General features: G+C 39.9%; 1 protein-coding gene across 9 annotated transcripts in view; it reads left to right on the top strand.

Moving 5' to 3' along the window:
- Nucleotides 1-433: 433 nt before the first annotated feature.
- Nucleotides 434-18,133, top strand: part of BTRC (beta-transducin repeat containing E3 ubiquitin protein ligase) — a 189,842-nt gene continuing 172,142 nt past the window's right edge. For 2 of the 9 annotated variants that reach the window (XM_059054101.2, XM_067024846.1), the window contains exon 1: nt 466-612. In XM_059054101.2, coding sequence (XP_058910084.1) covers nt 565-612 — 48 coding nt within the window. In that variant the 5' untranslated portion in view covers nt 466-564. Of the gene's footprint in view, nt 679-831; nt 1,008-1,558; nt 1,580-18,133 lie in introns of those variants that run through there. The other 7 variants (XM_059054099.2, XM_059054097.2, XM_059054098.2 and 4 more) reach the window with 6 other exon arrangements.

Raw genomic sequence — 18,133 nt, 5'->3', positions numbered from 1 at the left:
GTCCCGCAGACGCCAGACATGAATTTTGGGGGCGTCCAGTTCTCTACAACCACAGTTAGGGAGGCCCTAGGACCTCTGTCCTCTCACAGTTTTTTCCAATATTTGGGCTACAGGTGAGGCACTGATCGCCATCTTGATATCATTGCCAGGCAAGACGCCACTGGCGTCGATCGGTAACCACGGAGACACCGATGCCCCTCTCGTTTCCCAGCCCTAGAAGCTGTAAACTACGATTCCCATACGCTGATTCCCTACTTGAGTGCCCGTTGTCTAGATTCGGCTTGTCAGCCACTGCGACCCTACCGCAGTGAACCGCGGGAGTCGCAGTTCGCGGTGTGGCGTCATTTTTTGCGGCGGGAGGCCCCAGAACTACAAATCCCGTGAGCCAGTGGGCTCACGCACGCGCACGGAACAGCTGGTCCTCCCTGGCCCCCCTGCGGGTGCCTGAGAGGTAAGAGGGCGGGGAGAAGGAAGAGGAGGCGGGATCCGGGCGCTGCGTTGGTTGCGGCCTGGCACCAAGGGGGCGGCCCCGGCGGAGTGCGGACCCGGTGGCCGTTGGCGATTATGGACCCGGCCGAGGCGGTGCTGCAGGAAAAAGCGCTCAAGTTTATGGTGAGGAGAATGTGCAGGCCGGGGAACGGTGGAGGCGGTGGCGTTGGCGGCGTCGCTCAGGCTCGGGTATGGGCCGCCATCCCGCTGGAGGAGGGGGCAGCGGGACCCTGGGCCGAGGCCGGGGCCGGGGGCAGAGGCGGCTGAAGGGACGGGACGGGAGTTCCTGGGAGGTAGGAGGGGTTGCGGAGAGGACCCGGGGGTGGGGGCAGCAGCTCCGCCATCTTGTGGATGAGAGGCCAAGTGACAGCGGGAGCTTAATCGGGGAGGGGGCTTTGGGCGGCGCGCAGGGCCCTGGAGGGAAAGGGGCGTAGGGACAGTTACTGAAGAGCGGAGGAAGCCGGGAGGAGAGACGCCGTGAGGCCGCTGGCAGGGCCTTCCCTGTGTGCGGGTTACGGGTGAGGCCCGGGAGAAGAGGTGCATTCAGGAGTGGGGAAGGGGAGCGCGGGATAGTGGGAGGAAAGATATTGGGAGTAGGAGGTGGGTGGGAAACGGGCAGCGCTGGATGCAGCTGGATCTAAGGTTAGAGGAAAGACAGGGCTGGTGGGAGACATAGATTTGTAGAGTTAGGTGGGAGAGATAGCTTTTGCCTTCAGGGTACAATCCTAGCCTGGCCAAACTAATGTTGACAAACTCTGGAAAGGACTGGGCCTTACTTAGGAAGAAAAGGACTGGGGATGGGGATCTAGCGCTATGATGACAGTCTCTGGGAAAGGAAGGGGGTTGACTAGGAACCATAATTACAAATATCAGGAAAGGGGGTACATCCTCTAGTTTGAAAGGAGAAGACAGGAGAGGTTCATTGGTTAGGGAAACCTAGGTACAGGAGATTAGGGGCAAAATTAATAACTAATAGGGTAAAACAAAACTTAGTGCTAAATTGTAGAGATATTAAGATGAGGGGACCGGGTGCTGTACTACTTTCTGGGAAAGGAAAGGCCATGGAGAATCCAAAGACCCATAAGAAATGGTAAGATCAATGGAGAAATTCAGGAGATAAAAGGGGGAATGCAGGTAGTGAGGAATGGCAGATGTCAGGATTGGTAGTTATGAGTTTTAGGTTGAAGCACAGTATGAACTTGGATTTTGTGGGTGTGTTTAAATCCTTTGGAATCTAGTTCTTTAACTTTGAATCATGCTTTTCTGTTTTTGATATGTGTATGTTTGGCAAATTTGTAGAGTCTGATATTTGATGCTTTTAAACTGATGCTTCATTTGTATAGCCTAAATGTAAAACCAGACTTTGTGGTTACAGAATGATGGGACGCATAGACTGACTTCTGTCTTAGCAGGTGGCCATAGAGACATTGATATTATTTGCAGTCTAGTTTTGCTTTTTCCAGAAGTAATTGTAACCTGTCACTCCAAATCTTATTTCTTTTTTCAGTTATTTTGTGTCTTTGCCTGAGATACCCAAATTTAAACAAACATGGACACTAACCTAATTGAATTTAGGCTTTAAACTGCCTCATTTACAAGAATACCTTTTCAGCGACTGGTCAGATTTACTGTGACTTTACTTACTTTGTATTACTGCTTTCAGAAACACCTAACTAAAGTTCAGGTGTATCTTTAACAAAATTCTGTTAGGCCTGAAGAAGGTTCTTGAGTTTTCTGCCCAATGTTGAAATTCTAAAATATTAAGAAGAGGCTTTGAAATTTTTTTGGACTTTAGAAGTGAGAGGAAGTTGCTTTGTATCTACAGCCAGCTTCTAGATTTGAGTCAGAAAAGTGGCAGTTGCTTATTTTTGTTTTCCTGCTTAGAGATTGACTCAATCCTGATCTTGACATGTGTCAGGTTTATGGAATAACGTGGTTTAAAGATCATAAAGAGACATTATGAGATCATCTTTTTTACTCCCCATTAGACCTCAGCCTAGGAACATTTTCAACCAATTGATCTCTGCTTGGTACCAGTGAGTGAGTTGTTTTGATAATGGTCTCCTGATTGAGTTAAAGTTGAGCTAGAGATGGCCATGTAGTAGTCTGCAGCTTTTGGGATGCCACACATTATTAAATGTTGAGTCAGTTTCCATAGGGAGAAACCAATTCTTCTTCAGTTTTACAGTAGTTACATTCATTTTTGACCTTGCCTGCTATTGTGGCTGCTGTTTGAGAAAAGGCCAACTGGAAGAGGGTCACCAAGAATGACACCTTAATAACTGAAACAGAACGGAGAGTTAGAGATTTGGTATTCTTTTTCAGCTCAGTAACAGTCACAACAGTCACAACAAGTCACAACTTGCCTTTGGTCCCATTTACCCTGTTGTAACATGTCTGTTTCCTTAGTCAATTGAGATAGGAAGATATTTTATTTGTGTTTGCACCTAGTAATTAGTGCACAGTACACATGGAAGGACTATCCTTTTAGTCAAATTGAAGTTGTTGATAGTATTTGGCTTTATTTTGTCTTTATCCCTTCCCTCAGTTGTGAGTTATGAATGATAATTTTTATTCCGATGCCTGATTTCCACTGTTTAAGAAAATGTAAAATTTGTTTAAAAGAGCAACATGAAATGGATATTCTCTTTCATGAATTTTGCTCATTATTATATTGACATAGTACTTTGATTAGAAATTTTATAATAAAATCTTATCAATGAGACTGGTCATTCAGATTTGACCATAATTCACACATGGTCTAGACTTAAAGTTTACTTTGGGATTTTTGTGGTATATCTATATCTGCCTATCCTTCTATATCATATTTGTCTATATGACAAGTTGAGGGATGAATTTGAAGTTTTTTTATTTTTAAATTAATTAATTAATTAATATTTGGCTGCATTGGGTCTTCGTTGCTGCACGTGGGCTTTCTGTAGTTGTGGCGAGCAGGGGCTACTCTTCGTTGTGGTGCACGGGCTTCTCATTGCGGTGGTTTCTTGTTGTGGAACACGGGCTCTGGGTACACGGGCTTCAGTAGTTGTGACACACGGGCTCAGTAGTTGTGGCTCGTGGGCTCTAGAGCGCAGGCTCAGTAGTTGTGGCGCACGGGATTAGTTGCTCCGCGGCATGTGGGATCTTCCTGGGGCAGGGCTCGAACCCGTGTACCCTGCATTGGCAGGCAGCTTCTTAACCACTGTACCACCAGGGAAGTCCCTGAAGTTTATTTTTAATTTTTTTGCGGTACGCGGGCCTCTCACTGTTGTGGCCTCCCGTTGCGGAGCACAGGCTCAGCGGCCATGGCTCACGGGCCTAGCCGCTCCGCGGCATGTGGAATCTTCCCGAACCAGGGCACAAACCCATGTTCCCTGCATCGGCAGGCGGACTCTCAACCACTGTGCCACCAGGGAAGCCCTGAAGTTTATTTTAAATGGGCAGGATAAACCAATCCCAGGATCTTAGAACTGGGAAAATTTGACGCATGCATGAAATAAATTTAGGATGTATAAAATAGTTTTTTAAAGAATTGAAAGATAAGTGAAAGTGTAAAGGGTATCTTGCTCTGTAACAGACATAAATCTGTGGTTGACTGATGCATTTTCTGTTTCACTTGGTGTTGGCTGGGGTGCCGGCATGGCTGGAATGTTCAAAATGGCCACATTTTGTCATGGCTGGCCGGCCACTGGCTGAAAGTTCAGCTAGCAGTAAGGCCTTCTGTCCTCCTTTATGTGGGCCTCCTTTCTCCACATGGCCTTTCGATTTCCTTAAAGTATGATGCCTGGGGTCTAAGAAGGAGCATTCCAGAAGATAGGAAATAGAAACCAGTCAGCCAGTTCTCTTAAGTCCTAGGTTTGGAAGTTGAGAATGTTGCCATTGGTCAAAGACAGTCAAGGCCAGCCCAGAGTCAGAGGGAGGGAAAATAATCTCTACCTGTAGACAAGAAGAGAGGTATGCATAAACAGAGAGAAACTGCTGGGGGCCATGCTCTTTTGAGACTGGCTACCACAGATGCTATTCTAGTTGGATGCTCAGGATAAAAATACAAATGGGATCAGCCAAATTTGTGGGTAATAACACTAGGAATGCTTCGGAGGCATCTCTTTTTCGAGGTTAAATTCTTAAGGAACTAACGTGATCTCCTGCATGACTTGTCTTAATAATGTTACTCTAGAGATAATACTGGGTGAATTGATAGGATTCAGGAACTTTTCTTTTTTGCCTGAGAACCATATGTATCTAAAAGCAAGAAACTGCATTTTTAAATAAGTATTCAGATTTTTCACTATGATGGGCTTTTCTTTAAATCAGTGAGATTGATTACCAGCTGGTTGGATGGACATTTGAAACTAGTTCTTAGTTTGTCAAAATTTCTATATATCTGTTACGTGTTCTCAATTTAAATTAGCCTTCAGTTTCTTTTCTGAATACTCTTTTATAGGTATTGGGGTATGGAATTACAAATTAATGATAATTCTCTGTGCTCATTTTCTTGATTCATGTTTGTAGTAATGTACATAATAAATTATTGGAAGTGAATTATTAGATGTGGAGTAAAAATTCTTCTACTTTGAATGATTGCCAGAAATTTTTTATTGCTAAATTAGAAAATGAACTTTCAAAGGAGACTACTTATTATTCTATATTTTTTTGTGTATTGTTTAAATCCTAAAAGAAAATAACCGGTTAAGAATTTTTTTCCATTTCTAAAGGGAGATGGTACATTATGTAAGATCTTGATCATGTATAGATAAAATTATTTGTGGTAAATGGCATTACAATTTAAAAAAGAATGAGAATGAAGAAAGAAAAAAGGATCTTTGTGGTAGTAAAATATTTTAAAATACCATGTGCTTTCTAGCAATATTTTAATACAGCATGAAGTTGCTTTCTGAATGTATATAATAAGAATTCACTGTGGATAAAGTAGAAAATATTTACCAATGTTTAACAACTTGGTCACTATAAAGAAAACTGCTTTCTTCCTTAATAAATCAATCCCAGCATCCTAACATCGGCAGTGGAGGAGGGGAAAATCTCTATGGGAAAGGTCCACCTGATCTTACCATTTCAGCTAGTATTCCATAAGTTCACCATGTACGGGGGGTGGGGGGGGGAATCTCTGGATAATTCCCTTTAGATTTCTGAAGCCTGATTGAAACAGAGCTAGAACATTTTACAGAAGACTCAGATAACAACAGAGGAATAGATACTGAGAGTAATTTTGAGTTAAGAATATGATTTGTTCTCTGGGGCACTACAATCATAGTTCCTGGATTGCCTTTGTATGTGGCCAGGGTGAGGATGGGGAGGGAGCAGGGGAGCAAAAGCCACAGAGCTGGGAGAGAATTCCTGCCTGCTTAAGGTGAACGTTTTGAGATGGAACTTCCTTCTGAGGTCTTGCTCCTTTCTGAGATTTGGCTCTCCCTTCAGGGTATACTTGCCTTCCTACTCCTAGGCTTGTGACTGACCTGACCTGACTCTGTCTGTGTCAATAATAGGATAACCACAGTAGAAATGGGAGGGTTGTGTTTATTTATTTTTCTTTTTTTTTTTTTAAATATGATCAGCCATGAATAACTAATATATATTTACTTAGTGTTTACTGTTTGCTATTCTAAATTCTTTACATATACTATTATTTCATTTAATCCTCCCAATAATCCTGTAAGATAGAGTCAGTACTATTGTTACTCCCATTTTCAGATGAGGAAACTGATTCCAGAGAGGTTAAGTAACTTGCACAAAGTCTCTCTGCTTAGCAAGAAGCCTGAGATCAAACCCAGGCAATCTGACTTGAGACCCTCACTTGCACTGTGTTTCATCCTTGAAGAGCAGAGAAACAATGGAATATGATGGCACATTTCTTTGCTGGTCCGATGGGCTGGAGTGGAGAGTTACTGTCCAGACTTACATATAGATTTCTGATCATTTGAATTACTGAGGAAATGGAGTTGTCACAGTATCATTGAATCAATTGGCTATTGCTGAGTAATAAAGACCTACAAAATGTCAGGGCAATACAATGATAGTTATTTATTCTCATGAATATGTGGATTTGCTGAATATTGGATGACATAGATTGAATTTTGTTGGGTCACTCTGGATTTGGCTGCTCACTCAGGACTGTTCCACATGTTATTCTGGGAGTCAGTCTGTAGAGGCAGTGACTTCCCAGGCAGAGCTGTCCTCATAGCTCTAGTAGAGGCACAAGAGAGCAAGCCCAGTTGTTCAAGTGCCTTTCAGTCATTGGTTGTATTATACCTGCTGATACTCCGTTAACCAAAGTAAATCACACGGTCAAGTCAAGAGGTGGGAAAGTATGCTCTGCCCATAGAAGGAGTGGAAGAGAGAGTAACTTGCACAATAATTTACTATAGTAATAATAATCTAATATACTTGATTTATAGAAGAATGATAAAATGCTTACTATTACAACTATTGTGCTTTCTTTCTGCTCTCCCTTGTTGGCACTATTCTGACTAGCACTTTTCACATTTTGCTTACTGAACAACACCTATTGGTTGGATACTTCCAGAATCACAATTTAATACAGCAGGTGTCTTTGTATTATGTCATGTAGAAAAAAAAAAGTGTAAAGAAATAATCAGAATCTTGACTTTAATCCAAAGTGATGCCCTGGAAAGTTCATCAATATCACAATTCTGTTTTTCTGTACTTGGGAAGGGTAAGGTTGATGTCACTTGAGTAACATTTGTAACAGAATTTGAACTGTAACAGAATTTGAATCAAGGTCATACATAATGCCCTAACAACTCCCTTGGTATTACGTTCAGAGCTCTTAAACCCCTTCTCTGAACCTAAACTTAAGGCTGCAACGATATTTTCTGATGTCTGGGGGACTTTCAGGCTTTCACTGAAAAGTCATGGAAACAGAATGCCAGACACTAGAGACTATATACTGGAGTGATTTCATTTATGTGAAGTTAAATACCAGTAAAGGCAAAAACTAATCTACAGGTATTATATAATTGTTACACAGAAGTGACCACTGGGTAAACATTCAATGAGCTGTATACTTATGATTTCTTTAAAAAGTATACTTATTTTACTTCAATAAAAGCTTATATAGACACATACCAAGTACACTAGAATATTATTCTTAAATACAAACTGGACTCAATCCAAACTCCCTAGGCTCCCTAGCACGTGGATAATGTTTTTGTAGCACAGATACGTAAATCCTTGTACTTCTTAGGAAGTACTACACTAAACTGTTAATGTGTTTTTTTGTGAAATGTTAGATTATGGATAATATTTCAAAATATTTGGCATCTGAAGATTTATTAGGAAACACAAAAAAAGCATCACTTAGGTGATTTTTCTTTTCTATATATTCCTTAATGTTTTTTACATTTTTGACAGTGAATATGTATTGTTTTTAATCAGAAAAATTAAAATTTAATATAGTTAATGTATACATTTATAAAACAAGTACCCCAAATGAAGACCTGCTCTTGATCATGGACTACAGTGTAGCAAGTGTACTGGCCAGTGGACTGACAGTGGTGGCTTGAGTAGACACCTCACTCTGAGCTCATTTTCTTAACTGAAAAGTCTTAACTGTTAGTCTTACCTAGTTAAGAAAGGTCTCTCTCTCTCTCTCTCTCTTTTTCCCCCCTTCAGTTCATTTTAAATTGTAAATTGCCATGTATAATGTGTTAATTGATAAATTATGCTATTTAAACTCCTATATGTATCCAAGGTTTTCATTGGAAATTTAGAACTCTATGGTCCTAAATTGTGCTGGAGCACTGCATTTTCCTGTTAAGTAGTACTTGACAAAATGAGTGAGTTGACAACTGAAAACGAGGCATGCAGTGTGATTTGATAAAAATATAAACATAAACCGAGTGCAAAACATTATGTTACATGTGGAGGGAGGTGGTTATGGGGGCAGGAGGGGATGAAGACACAAAGTTAAGTATTATAAAACTTCTGTCTTCTCTAGAACTTCACAGTCTGTTGAGAAGATAGGCATTTGTAAATATCTCTTAAGGCATACTTTGGTAAGTGCTAAAATAGAGGCGTAAGGTGCTATGGAAGTTAAGGGAGGGGAAATTAGTTTTAACTGGAAAGATCTTTAGAAGGTTTGAAGAAGAGAGCTTCATATTAGTCTTGTGGAATAGATAGATTTTGACAGACTTGTTTCTGAAGTGGGAAGTTCCAGGAAGAGGGAGTAGTTTGGGAAGAGGCCAGAAGATCAGGAGATGGCCAGCACAGTGTGAGTAGATATGTATGATTTGAACATAGGTGAATAGCAGACAAGAAGAAAAAGATAGATTGGGAGCCTAGGGAGTTTGGATTGAATCCAGTTTGTATTTAAGAATAATATTCTAGTGTACTTGGTATGTGTCTATATAAGCTTTTATTGAAGTAAAATAAGAAAAGAAATCATAAGTATACAGCTCATTGAATGTTTACCCAGTGGTCACTTCTGTGTAACAATTATATAATACCTGTAGATTAGTTTTTGCCTTTACTGGTATTTAACTTCACATAAATGGAATCACTCCAGTATATATTCTCTAGTGTCTGGCATCTTTTGTCCCACAGAAGAAGATTCATTCAGATTGCTGTGTTAGGTGTAGTATGTTCATTTTTATTGCTATGCAGTATTCCACTGTGTGAATATACTTCAAATTTTTAGCCATTTTATTGTTGATGGATGTTTGGGTTATTTCCAGTTTTGGGTTACTGTGAATTGTGCTATTATGAATAATCTTGTATGTGTGTTTTCTTGTACATATGTACATATTTCTGTTGGGTATATACCTAGGAGTGGAATTGCTGGGTCATAGGGTATGAAAAATGTTTAGCTTTAGTAGAGTCTATGAATTTTTTCCATTTCATACTTTCTATAGCACCATATGAGAGTTCCAGTTGTTGTACATTCTTGTAACATTTACTTGCTACTGTCTTTTTTCACTTCAGCCATACTAATGGGTGAATTGTATTATCTGACTGTTTTAATTTGCATTTTCTTAATGACTGCTGTAATCAAGCACCTAAAAAGATTATTGAGGTTTTTGGCTTTTTTAGGTTTACTGGCTGTTTAGATATCCTCTTTTTTGAAGTGTCTATTCAGGCCTTGGTCATTTTTTTTTTAATTGGATTGTCTGCCTTTTTCTTATTGATCTATTCTCTGTATTCTGAAAAATACATACAAATCTTTCAACAAATACATGGTTCTTTTGTAGGAACGTGTGTTTTGTTTTCAGATTTTTTTCATTTAAGAGATCAGTAAAAAAGTCACAAGATTTTGTGACTACAAAATACCTACACAGGGGCTTCCCTGGTGGCGCAGTGGTTGAGAATCTGCCTGCTAATGCAGGGGACACAGGTTTGAGCCCTGGTCTGGGAGGATCCCACATGCCGCGGAGCAACTAGGCCCCTGAGCCACAACTACTGAGCCTGCGCGTCTGGCGCCTGTGCTCCGCAACGAGAGGCCACGATAGTGAGAGGCCTGTGCACCGCGATGAAGAGTGGCCCCCGCTTGCCACAACTAGAGAAAGCCCTCGCACAGAAACGAAGACCCAACACAGCAAAAATAAATTAATAAATTATAGTAGCTTATTAAAAAAACCCAAAAACCTACACAGGATTTACAGGGTCAACAGTTTTTTTTCCTACACAACCAATACTTGAAAAAGAAGCACCACTGTCAGCACCATTTTATAAATGAACGAAGGAACTTTTTAATGCCACAGAAGTAGAAAACATATAATCTCAGAATAAAGGAAACTCTTTGAGGTAGGCAAAATAATACCCTCCCCCCACCCCCCATCCAAGATTGACAGTCTAATTCCAAGAACCTGTGAATATGTTAAATTACAGGGCAAAGGGGAGTTAAGGTAACAGATGGAATTTGGTTGCTAATCAGCTGACTTTATTTTTAATTTTTTGCCATACCACGCAGCATGTGGGATCTTAGTTCCCTGACCAGGGATTGAACCCGTGCCCCCTGCAGTGGAAGTGTAGAGTCTTAATCACTGGACTGCCAGGGAAGTCCCTCAACTGACTTTAAAATAGGGAGATTGTCCTGGCTAATCCAGGTTGGGCTCAGTGTAATCACAAGGGACCCTAAATGTGTAAGAGGGAGGCTGAAGAGGAGTCATAGTGATGACATGTGAGAGCTCAATCCACTGTTGCTGATTTTGAAGATTGGGTAAGAGAGCCGTGAGCCAAGGAATGTGAGCAGCCTCTAGAAGCAGGAAAGGACAAGCTAAGCCTCCAGAAAAGAACATAGCCCTGCTGAGGCCTTGATTTTTGGCTCAGTAAGACCCATTTCAGACTTAGAACTACAGGACTATCAAATAATAAATTAATGTTGCTTTAAACCACTAAGTATGTGGTACTTTTTATAAGTAGCCATGGCAAACTAATAGTCTCTCTTAAGATAGTTAACCTAATTGGGGTGTGTGTATGTGGATAAAATACACATACATATAACATCACTATCTTTATTTTTAGTGTTTGGTAACTACCAGTGCAATTCTTTCTCTTTCTCTTAATATTTTATTTTGAATCAACTCAGAATTACAGAAAAGTTTCAAGTACAACACAAATGACATTTTTTCCTGAATCATTTGAGGGTAAGTTGTCACATCATCACCAAATGCTTTAGTGTATATTTTCTGCAAACAAGGACATTCTATATAAGACAACCATCAAAATTCAGAAATTAACATACAGTACAATTACAGATCTAACCCCTTAGACCCCATTCAAACTTTGCCAGTTGTTCTAATAATGTTCTTTTAAAAAAAAATATTTATTTATTTATTTATTTGGTTACACAGGGTCTTCGTTTTGGCAGGCGGGCTCCGTAGTTGCAGCTCACCAGCTCCTTAGCTGCAGCACGTGGGCTCCTTAGTTGTGGCAGAGGGCTCCTTAGTTGCAGCTCACCAGCTCCTTAGTTGCAGTACACAGGCTCCTTAGTTGTGGCATGTGAACTCTTAGTTGTGGCATGCATGTGGGATCTAGTTCCCTGACCAGGGATGGAACCTGGGGCCCCTGCTTTGGGAGTGCGAAGTCTTATCCACTGCGCCACCAGGGAAGTCCCTCTAATAATGTTCTTTATAACAAAAGGGTCTAATCCAGAATCACGTACTGAAATTAGTTGACATGTCTCCTTAGTCTCCTTCAGTCTGGAACAGTTCCTGTCTTTAACTTTTATGACTATGGCACTTTTGAAGATTATAGACTAGTTATTTTATAGAATGATTCCTCAATTTGGGTTTATCTGATGATGTTTCCTCATGATTAGATTTGGGTCCTGTATTTTTGGCAGAAATACCACAGAAGTGTTGCTTTGTTTTACTTATTGCCTCCTGTTGGGTGACACATAATTTTTGTTTGTCTTACAACTTTTTTTACTTGATTAAAGTGGCATCTGCCAGTTTCTTCTTTAAAGCTAGTGTTTTTGTAGTGCGTATCTTGTGGGAAGGTACTTTGAAACCATGTAACTATCTTATCCTTCATCAGATTTTCAATCTATTTCTAACAGAATGAGTTTATGAATTCCTGTTTTATTTGATGGGTTATAATACTATCATTATTTCTTTTTTTTAAAATTTATTTTTTTTTGGCTGTGTTGGGTCTTCGTTGCTGCACGCGGGCTTTCTCTGTTGCGGCAAGTGGGGGCTGCTCTTCGTTGAGGTGCGTGGGCTTCTCATTGTGGTGGCTTCTCTTGTTGTGGAGCATGGGCTCTAGGTGCGCGGGCATCGGTAGTTGCAGCATGCAGGCTCTAGAGCGCAGGCTCAGTAGTTGTGGCGCATGGACTTTGTTGCTTCGCAGCATGTGGGATCTTCCTGGACCAGGGCTCGAACCCGTGTCCCTTGCATTGGCAGGCAGATTCTTAACCACTGCGCCACCAGGGAAGCCCAGTCATTATTTCTTTTGACACTTAAGTTGTTCCCTGTTTGGCCAGTGAGAGTGCTTTCAAACTGCTTTCTTTGTCTTTTTTATGTATTTCTGTCATTCTTTGAACATTGTACTTTTTCCCCCCAGCCCTGGAATCAGTGATTTCTCTTTTTTTTCTGGTTTCTTTTAGTAGAAAATGACATATAGAAGTCAATATCTGGGTGTTAGGTATACACATTGCTATTGAGTATCACTGCTCCCAAGTCCTCTCACTGGACGGAGGTACGGAATATATGTATGTGTAAACATGCGTACACATACGTGTGCACACACATACCGCTATTTTAATTTTATCTACATATTTATTTAAAACCAGATATCTCCAATTCTCGTCTAACACAACAGGGTTTATCCAATAATTTGCTTTCCATAATTGTAACTCCCTTTTCTGTTAGTAAGTTGGCTCTCGTTATCCTCAACATAATTTCTTTTTTTTTTCAACATAATTTCTTAATCAGTCCCCCCTGTATGTGACCAGTCTCTCCTGTTGCTGCTGTTCCTGACACCCATCATATGGATGCCATCCTCACCTTATCAGTCTCCAAAATCCCATATTAGCTGCTGCCCCTAGCCCTTTGAAGACCCTTCTCATTTCAGGCTCTGATACTGTGCACTAGGTTGCTCTCCTCACTCCATTTGGACTCGAGCACCTTGTGCAGGGCTACTAAGGCTGTCATATTCCTGTATAGACATTCTCTTTATCCTGCTAGGGTTCTGACATCCTGCTGTAGGTCACTGCAGATCCCTCCATCCCATCTCATGTACACACTTGTTTTCCTCGACCCTCACTAAACTGAATGCAGATTTTTCACTTTGTAAAACTGAAATTCTGTACCCATTAAACAGTCCCTGGCAACTGCCATTCTACTTTGTTTCTATGAAAGTGACTACCCTAGATACCTCATATATGTGACACCATACAGTATTTGTCTTTTTGTGACTGGCTTATTTTTCTTAGCGTAATGTTCTCAAGGTTCATCCATGTTAAGGCATGTGTCAGAACTTCCTTCTTTTTTAAGGCTGAATAATATTCCATTGTATGTATACATCACATTTTGTTTGTCCATTCATCTCTTGCCAGACACTTGGGATACTTTTACCCTTTGGCTATTGTGAATAATGCTGCTATGAACATGTGTCTACAAATATCTCTTCAAGAACCCGAAATGCTTAATTTGTTTTTTTTTTCATCTTGATCTTTTGTTAGCACTTTTATGAATTCATCAGTTTTCTGTTAGAGTTCTGAAAATGATTATTCATTCAGTTCAGCAGTATAGTCAGTTACCAGAAACCTGTACTTGTCAGAGTCTTTTCCATGAATATTTTACCTTTTACATTTAGATCTATATATAGTCTGTCTGGAATTTTTATGTTTGATGTGAGATAGAGGACAGAATTCAGTTTTGTTTTGTTTTTCATCTGTTGCGTTGCATGGTCATTTTTGTCATATACCACCTGTCTATATATGTGTGTGGGCTTATTTCCAGGACTTTTCTGTTCCAGTGGTCTATTTATCCTTGTGCCAATATCACACTTGCTTAATTACTATATTTTTGTACCAATTCTTGATATTGGATACTGAAAGTTCCTCAGCTTTTGCGTGTCCATATATATTGGAATCAGCTTAATTTCCACAAAACATCCTCCTATGACTTTTATTGGAATTGCATTGAATCTATATATAAGTTTGGGGAGAACTGAGATCTTAACACTATTGAATTTTATAATCCATAAAAATGGTATATCTTTCCATTTTGGGGGTCTGTAATTTCTCTGTGTAGGGGTCTTTATACATCTTTTGTTAGATTTATTCCAGGTATTAGGTGTTTTTAGATGCTATTTTTAAAATTTAATTTTCTGTTTGTTGTTGAGTGTAAAGGTTTTTTTAAACCTGAGCTCCATGACCTCCATTCAGGATAAACACATGGGAGTACTTTTTTCTGAAAGGTCTATAATTTACGTCTGAATCTGATTCCCACTGGGGGCAATAACAACGAAGAAGATTAGAAGACCACTTTAGTTATTTGACTTTGAGTGTATTGGACTAGGGACAGGGGAACAGACAGGCAGGGAGGCTGCTTAAAGACTATGTAATAGTCTAGGCAAGAAGCCATGTGGGCTTGAGCTAGGGCAGTCGGTATGGGAAGAAGGAAAGATATTCAAGGAATATTCTGGAGATACAGTGAGTATGGTTTGCCTGGAGTAGGCTAGGAGAAAAGAAAAAGAGAAAAGAGAAGAGTAAAATATGGCTGATGTCAGGTGTGTTCAGGGCAGTTAGTTAAAGGGAAGGTTGCCATAGCAGTAGGTATGGCAAAACAAGTATTTGGTGGGTAAAGATATTGGAATAGTCCCTAACTTTGATAAGGAGACTAAATTTAAGATATACACATAGATAAAAATGGGCAAAATGATATAATCTTTGGGATTTGCTTTGGGATTTGGAAGGTGGCAAGCTGAGTGATGGGGATTCATTATATGCTGTTCTATACTTTTCTGAGTATATGAAAGTATATATAATAACAGGTTAGAAAAGAAAGATTTATGCACATAGAGAGTGAGCCAAGCTGAAATTCTCTGGACCAGCTCTGCTCAAATTCCTTTGTGATAGAAAGGTCAGGATTCATCTAAATGTTACTTTTGTGTAATTGCATAATCATTGTCCATTGTACTGAGAACAGTGTTTTTAAAATTTTTTTTATTTTTTAACATCTTTATTGGAGTATAATTGCTTTACAACGGTGTGTTAGTTTCTGCTTTACAGCAAAGTGAATCAGTTATACATATACATATGTTCCCATATCTCTTCCCTCTTGAGTCTCCCTCCCTCCCACCCTCCCTATCCCACCCCCTAGGTGGTCACAAACCATCTAGCTGATCTCCCTGTGCCATGCGGCTGCTTCCCACTAGCTATCCACCCCACGTTTGGTAGTATATATATGTCCATGCCACTCTCACTTCATCACAGCTTACCCTTCCCCCTCCCCATATCCTCAAGTCCATGCTCTAGTAGGTCTTTGTTTTATTCCCATCCTACCCCTAGGCTCTTCATGACATTTTTTTTTCTTAGATTCCATATATATGTGTTAGCATACAGTATTTGTTTTTCTCCTTTTGACTTACTTCACTCTGTATGACAGACTCCAGGTCCATCCACCTCACTACAGATAACTCAATTTTTTTTCTTTTTATGGCTGAGTAATATTGCATTGTATATATGTGCCACATCTTCTATATCCATTCATCTGTTGATGGACATTTAGGTTGCTTCCATGTCCTAGTTATAGTAAATAGAGCTGCAATGAACATTTTGGTACATGACTCTTTTTGAATTGTGGTTTTCTCAGGGTATATGCCCAGTAGTGGGATTGCTGGGTCATATGGTAGTTCTATTTGTAGTTTTTTAAGGAACCTCCATACTGGAGAACAGTGTTTTAAATCAAGATCAGTCAGAAGGAGACATAAAGCTACAGAGGCTTTACAGGCTGAGGTAGACCAAGTGCTTGGGGGTAGCTAGGAGCTGAGGAAAGGAAATTTAGCCAGGCAGATGGAACATGGTATCTGTTGGCAATCCAAGCAGTTTTGGGGACTCAGAGAAGTTTAGAAGGGCAGGATATAATTTCAGAGGGGAAAATAGTGACAAGGAGTCTGGGTGCAGATATTCTGGGGAGATTCAATAGGCAGACACCATCAGTGAGTACTGAAAAGAGGAGGCAAGTCCTCTGTTTCAAGTTTGGGCTCAAAAACGGAACTGGAATACCCAGTAAGGAACTAAAGAATTCAGCCTACTCATTAGTGCCCACTGCAGTAGTACTGTACTTTATTATTTGGAGAGCATGTTAACATGTAGTGCAGAGTCTCAGCTCCTCTTCCCTCCACTTAATTTAGTAGGCCTCAAGAATCTGCATGTTTAACAGGCATCTCAGTGTTTCTGATAGAGATATTTTTCAGATCACACTTTGACAAAATGTCTAGACTGCTGTGTCCTGGCCAGTGTACCAACACAGAGGGAGTGGGGGAAATATTGTGGCTAGAGCCAGAGTAAAAGGTGAAGCCTTGTACATGGGGAACATAGCAGGAAGCAGCTAAGTTAACTGGATTCAAGAGTGGAGGCAGGTGGTAACCATTTTGTAGTATGTAAGTATATTAAATCAACATGTTGTACACCTTACACTTGCACAGTGTTATGTCAGTTATATCTCAGTAAAGCTGGAAAAAAACAGTGAAGGCAGAATGAGGCAAACTTCATGGCAGAGGCTGAATCTCTTTGAGTTCTAACTGACTAGTAGTAAGTTGGTTTCTAAAAACAATTTACTTCTGGGTGCTGTTTGCAGCTGGAAAATTTGGTGAACCATAGGGGCAGAAAAATTAACAAGATAATGCCATTTATAAGAGATATATCTAGTAGAAGAACAATAGCAACATCCACAAATGTGGCCACTCTAGGTATGTTAAAATCACATCACAATAAACTGATAGTCCCTGCTGGTGCTATGAAAAGGTTGTGGATAGTTCTAACATTACTTTTATTGTTAATATTCCATGACCCTATCACATACGTGAAGATAAATGACAACAGACTACCTCAACAGTTGTTTCATAGTGCTCTTAAGGTAATGTCTTAAGGTAATATCTTGAGATAATGTCAAGGAATGAAGGGAGAAGTTTGAGGAATCATTAAAGTGTTGCTTAAAGCAATAGGCATAACTGAATGGTAAGGAAATTTATGATGAAAGATTAGTCTTTTGTACAATTACATAGACTAGAGTTGTTCTTTTGAGCAGGGTCCTCAAGCTGACCTCAAGTGAGAGGCACAAAGCCACAGGCTTTCTGGTTAGTGAGAAATTGTCTGAAAATGTCTTTTTATCTTCATCCCTTAGATTAAAAGCAGCATCAGCCACAGCATTAGAGGAAGATGTAATTTGATACAATTAAATGAGGTAAATGTGAAGGGGCTTTCTAGTCCATAAGGATATAGTGGTGGTAATACTTTTACAACAAAACTCTAGTTCAAAATAATTCACACAGACTTCCAAGGTTTATTGAATAGACATTCCATCCCTATTCCATTTTACTGTTTAAACGTGTATTTATTCATGTCTGCTGTGTGCATGTTTTCGGTCTTGGTTTTTTCTTTAAAAAATTAACGTTTAGTGAAATTGACCTTTTTTTAGCGTACAGGTCTCAGAATTTTAACACATGTAGATTCATACATTCATGTAACCACCACCACTATCAGGGTACGCAGCAGTTCCATCATCCCCCAAAAAACTACCTTGTACTATCTCCCCATCTTCCTAACTCCTGGGAACTGTGATCTATTCTACCTCACTTTAGTTTTATCTTTTTGAGAAAGTCATTTAATGGAATCATACAATATATAATCTTCATACTGACTTCTTTCTCTCAGCATAATGCCTTTTAGATGATTCATCCAAGTTGTTGTGTGTATCAATAGTCATTCCTTTTTATTGTTTGGTAGTATTCCATTGTATGGATTGTACCACATTTTGTTTATTCATCTGTTGAATGACATTTGGGTTGTTTCTGGTTTTGGGTGATTATAAATAGAGCTGCTATAAGCACTTGTGTTTAGGTTTTGTGGGAACATAAATTTTCATTTCTATGGGGTAAATACCCAGGAGGGGAATTGCTGGGTCATATGGTTAGTGTTGTTTAACTTTATAAGAAGCTGCCAAAC

Source organism: Kogia breviceps, chromosome 2 (genome assembly GCF_026419965.1).
Source record: "Kogia breviceps isolate mKogBre1 chromosome 2, mKogBre1 haplotype 1, whole genome shotgun sequence".
Taxonomy (NCBI): Eukaryota; Metazoa; Chordata; class Mammalia; order Artiodactyla; family Physeteridae; genus Kogia; species Kogia breviceps.
This window is presented reverse-complemented; position numbering and strand designations above follow the sequence as displayed.